The sequence below is a fragment of the Lampetra fluviatilis genome, chromosome 7, assembly GCF_964198595.1.
Source record: "Lampetra fluviatilis chromosome 7, kcLamFluv1.1, whole genome shotgun sequence".
NCBI lineage: Eukaryota > Metazoa > Chordata > Hyperoartia > Petromyzontiformes > Petromyzontidae > Lampetra > Lampetra fluviatilis.
The window spans coordinates 13,901,608-13,907,088 of NC_136281.1; the positions used below are offsets into that span (position 1 = coordinate 13,901,608).

At 47.8% G+C, this 5,481-nt stretch overlaps 1 protein-coding gene across 1 annotated transcript; it reads right to left on the bottom strand.

Moving 5' to 3' along the window:
- Window positions 1-715: 715 nt before the first annotated feature.
- On the bottom strand, window positions 716-4,787 carry LOC144933303 (uncharacterized). The gene is made up of 6 exons (XM_078857989.1): window positions 4,774-4,787; window positions 2,793-3,117; window positions 2,542-2,670; window positions 2,256-2,414; window positions 1,907-2,022; window positions 716-1,524 (listed from the first exon to the last, which is right to left on the bottom strand). Exons 2-6 carry the CDS (start codon window positions 3,114-3,116, stop codon window positions 1,386-1,388), a joined length of 867 nt encoding a protein of 288 aa, XP_078714115.1. The 5' UTR covers window position 3,117; window positions 4,774-4,787; the 3' UTR covers window positions 716-1,385.
- Window positions 4,788-5,481: the final 694 nt, after the last annotated feature.

The following is a 5,481-nucleotide window of genomic DNA, read 5'->3' on the forward strand; positions in this document are numbered from 1 at the left end:
GACCAGGTTTAAGCTATTTACATTATGCCTATCAGCCCGCACATCCTTTGCACGTGACCGTTGGTCCACCTCTCCAGCCAGGGGGCCGTCCATAAATGACGTCACGCACCTAAGGGAGGGGGGGTCAGATATTTGTGACGATGTGTGACGAGGGGGGGGGGGGGTGAGAAATGTGACGTCACATCAAAATGCGCAACTTTAAATAAATATAGACAACACGTTCTACTTAATTAAATATACTTTTTAATAAATGTTTCTCCTACAACATCAGAGTGCAGCGCCACAATAAATACACACTACAATGACGATAGTTTAAAGCGATTTGAAGCATGTTTTATTTTCCAAATGGAAATATGGTTTGGGGAGGGGCAGAGCTTTGTGACGTCATATTTTAGGGGGGGTCTCTTTGTGACGCCGTGTGACGAGGGTGGGGAGGTCAAAAAGTGTCGAAAATCGCGTGACGTCATTTATGGACCGCCCCCAGCCATAAACACATTCCTGCGGAGGGAGCTGGTAGGAACGTTGGGTTGCTCGGTCAATGGCCAGGGTCAACGGCGGCGTGGTGTATTCCGCAAATATGCCCGACTGTGAGGGCGGGCACAAGCTGGCGTGAGTAGGTTAAACGTTGAGTTTTATAAGGGCATCACGGGGTGATCAGCCCCTCCCCACCCAGCCCCACCTCTCCCACCCCCCACCCACCCTCCCCACCCAGCCCCTCCCTCCCCACCCAACCCCTCCCTGCACGACGGACGGACACAATAATCCCGTGGGCTGGTGTAACCAGGAGGTTCCTACCAGTACAAAGTGCACTCTCGTCGACAATCGCCCCATCACTCGTGCACGTTGGTGAGCGTACTTTCACTCCAGTGACATCGCTGTGGCGTCGTTTGTATTTAAAACACATTTTCCTCTCATTTTACAAACCATATCCATCCCAGGATACACCACTTTGGTATTATTATTGTTGTGGTTGCATATTATTTTAATGAAAACCTACACTTTCGCATATATGAAATATAACATTGTGGGTTCACTTACTTGACATATACTAGAAGGCATGCAGATTAATAAATCATTCACCTCTAATTTAGTGGTAATTAATCGTTGATGCAATACAAAAGTACCAAAGACGGACAAAATGTGTATACATTATTTAAATAACAAAAGTAAATATATTCTTTCACAACATAAGGCACACATTACCTGCTGATGTAATGGCACTTTAGAGCTTTACATGACTTAAGTACATGAAAAACAAATCGATTTTATTGAGATTCACATGATGCTTCCGAGTCCAGATAAGTGACGATAATGGAAACTTCACATGTTCAGACTGCGAGTTTGAGAAACTCAATAGGTTGCTAAGATAAACACATACAATGCATTTATGTGGGTTTGGCTCGTACAACGTTTAACACCTCTTTTCCAGACGTGTATCGTTTGAGTTTTTTCTGCATGAGTTCATTTTCCTGGGTAATCCGGGTCAGCTCTTTCCTCAGCTCATCCAGCTGCTGCTGCCGTTCTCTGTGAATAACATTTCACATTTTCATGAAATGGTTAATGCCCGTAAGTGGAATAAAAACAACTTTATTACAAGTAAATTATCTTCATCTGCTAGCATCATAAACCGTCTTTGAGACCTAAAGCATCGGGATAACACTTGATAACTACAATTGTATGAGTGTACTGAGGAGCTGAAGTGTAGGAAAGATTTTTGAGTTAAAGTTGGGGGCACATTGGCCCATGTAGGTTGAACTTCTTTCGCACTGTAAGTACCCAACGGTACTAACTGGTTTGCATATTCAATTCAAAAGTTAGGGAGTGGGGGGCAGCTGCTTGATCTGCCTTCTCCTCCCCTTTCCAAAAGTATGTTCCGTTTCCATACGTTTCCAGTTTAACCTCTTACCTGGACCTCCCATTTAGCAGGTCGGCGATGTGCTGTTTCAGCTTGCCAATCTTCTCTTCCAAGCATTGCACCTCCTTCTCTTTACCTTCTAGAACTGCAGCCATAGACTCTTGGTGCTGCCTCAAAATAAGACATGTAACAAAATAATGCACATTCATTGATCCATTGGGCAAGCACAGCATAGATAATTAAAGCATTTTAAGACAAATCATTTACTTAAAAGGCCTGTACATGTTGCAGTGTCGTTATATTTTTTGTGGTCAGTCAAATTATGCAGTTCCCACAAGATAATACGTGAAATGTTAAATTCTGCTATGCTACCATACCAGAGCGCCGCACGTATGCAAACCTGCATTTGCATCTTTTCCACTTCTTCGTGATGCAGTCGTGAATTTTCCTGCAAGAGAAGCATGCGCTCTTTTGCCAGGTTCTCAACTTTAGCAAGTTCCTCTCGACTTTGTCTGTGTGTCTGCCTCTCTGTGGCAAGCCTTTCCTCAAGCTCCAGCTCCTGAAAAAGAAAAAAAAGAAAAAGCCCCATTGACCCCTGCACAAAACTTTAATAATAACTTTTCACAAACTCCTCTTTCCAGAATAAAAAAAAAATTATCTTGAAAGGCCAAAAAAAAAATGTTAACCTTTGCATCCATTTGTTCGTTCAGTGATGTCACCATTGAATCTTTATCCTTATTTTCCTGTCCCAACAGGTTCACCTGCATTGTCAAGGCACGTATTTGATCCAGCAGCTCTTTCTCCCTGTCTTGAAACTATCAGAAACACATTAAAATAAAATAAAAATGTAATATGACCATTAAATATTAACATGTCACGACAAGTCTGTACACGTCTGCAAACGTAAAAGCGAGTTATTTTGCAGCCATTGCTCTACCTGTACGTGCAAATCTGTTGCTGTATTGCCACTTCCCTCTTGGGTTTCCATGCTCGCAGCTGCCTCCTTGGCAGGGCGCCGGGGCACAGGCGGGGGCTGTGACTGGGTAAGGGGCAGGCTCAGCTGCCCTCCGCTGTCGGCCACGGTCGGTGCGATCCCCACGCCGGTGACCCCCGTGACCCCCGTCAGGGAGCCCGTGGCGCTGCGCCACAGAGGACGGCCCGTGGGTCGCACGGCGGGCGGCTGTGCACCCTGCCTGCAAGGCGCTGCAGCCCGGCCTCGACACTTGCTCGGGGACGGCGGATTTGTCTTCATTGTGTTCATCCTGCCAGGCAGCAGTGGTGGATTAAACAGAGAAATGCAGGATACATTTAGACATTGACAACTCACGTAATATAAGACATAGCTGAGACTTGTGTTGCAAAATGTGTGAAGGCAACTCCAATAGTGAACTCTAAACTCATCATAAACCTAGAATAAATTCCGACTTACTGCAACTGTTTTGTTACTTTAAAACTATTATGCTCAATATACACATTTTCTTCCATTTTTAGACAAAAGCTAGAAACAAAATGCCACAGACCAGGGGTGGTGAAATTACTTTTAAATAAACGAAACATTAAATAGTAACCCTAATGTGCTATGAAGGGCTACTGCCTGAAACGTCGCCAATTATATAGTAGTATTCCATTTAAGGCAGCGTAATTGACGAATGTGTTGCATTTTTTGTGCACCACTTCCAACGCAGTGTGACCAACTCGTTTAATTTAAACAGTAAATGGTTCAACACTTGAGCGCTCCTGTAGATATATATTATTTATACTTAGTTATCCAGGAAAGCCACACTGAGTGGTAAGACTCTTTTTTAGGAGGGCCCTGCATTTGGGTATTTATTTTTAAGACGTGTTTAGCCAATCAAAGAGAGTTTATACACGTGGGACCAAGCCGGAGGAGCCTGGAGAAAACCCACGCGCGCGAGGGAGCAATACTTAATCTCCGCACAGATGTAAACAGATGGCGATTAGTCCACTTGCTGTACTGCCTTCTCCTGGCAAGCCAGGGTACATGGCACCTCGACGCCTACGGGAAGGGAGTTCCACAACATGTGTGCGATCTACCAAGCCTCGCCCCCACGGTGCTAGATTAGAGGCGAGCATAAACCACCATCATTGCCCGGCTAAATGGCTCGCCGTTAGGTTTAGGGCACTACAGCAAGTGTCATTAGGGGCCGTCCATAAATGACGTTACGCGATTTTGGTCGATTTTTGACCCCCCCGCCCTCGTCACACGGCGTCGCAAAAAGTCAGACCCCCCCCCTCAAATATGACGTCACAAAGCTCTGCTCCCCCCCCCCCCCCCAAAAGCATATTTCCATTTTGAAAATAAAAAATACTTCAAATCGCTTTAAACTATTGTCATTGTAGTGCGTATTTAATGTGGCGCTGCACTCTGATGTTGTAGGAGTGTTATATAAATTAGTGTTATAACAATTGTATATTTATTTTGAGGTGACGTCACATTTCTGTCTGACACCCCCCCACCCAGGTGCGTGACGTCATTTATGGACGGCCCCTTATTATGAACACTGAACTGAATGAAATTACAACCACAGCACCGCTCGCTCCCGTGTGCGAGGCGCGGTGTATCGCTGATCGACACGCCGTGGCCTTCAAACGCAGGCGGTGCAGTCCGCTCGCCTCGGCGGCAGCGGAGGCCGCCGCTGGGATCCGTGAGCGCGCGTCGCTAGGACGACGGGAGCGAGAACGCCACACAGCAGCAGCGGGTCTCGCAATTAAATAAAAAAAAACCTCCACTTCACAAACCAACACCGATATCCACCCCGCCGCACGTACAACAACAACAACAAGACGCTAGCGGGCGAGTTTATTTTCATCGCATATTTGTAATAAAGCTCGTTAAAAGTGCTACTTTTGTGAATGTTATAGTCCCCATGACGCTGTGGACACACACACCCACGCACCGTTCACGTCGGGTTCTTCCTGTTTGCAATTTCCTAGACCGCATACGCCGGCGGCGTACCGTGCTGGTTTGTGAGCTCGCCGCTCATTGGTCCGTCCGGCGCGCACGTGACAATATCGACCCCGCTCGCCCAAACGGACCAATCAGATATAGCCATGCGTTCTTATGCGCTCTATGGAATTCGAAGAGGTTAGAGAGTGGGGGGGGGGGTTAAGAGGAGCGGTGGGGCAGCGGTTAGCGCTACGCTGCGAATCGCTCCCTGAGCCTCCCCTAGGTCGACTCAGCCTCAAAATTACTACCTGGTGCGGTGTGTTAAACATCGTCACAGGGGGGGGGGGGGAGACAAAGGCGGCCGGGCGTAGTCGCTGGCCACCCCCACCCTCTCGTTGTGCCCACAGTTGCCGGCCTTCATTCGGTGCTACTCGCTAACAGCACTTGCCCCAACAGTCTAGCCGATAGCCTCTTAAGGGGGGACCTTTGTCTTTGGTGGGGAAGGTGAGTGGTGGGGGGGTGGATCACGTGGTGTGAAGCGCGTGCGTTGCGTATGGGGGTGGGGGGCAGGATTTGGGGGGGGGGTGATCACGTGATGTGTGAATTTGCCGTCACTGGGAGTGAGAGTGAGGGGAGGGGTGAGGTGGGGGTGATCACGTGGGGGGGTTCTGGGGGGGATTGTGGGGGGGGCGGGATCACGTGGGTGGAGGGAACAGCT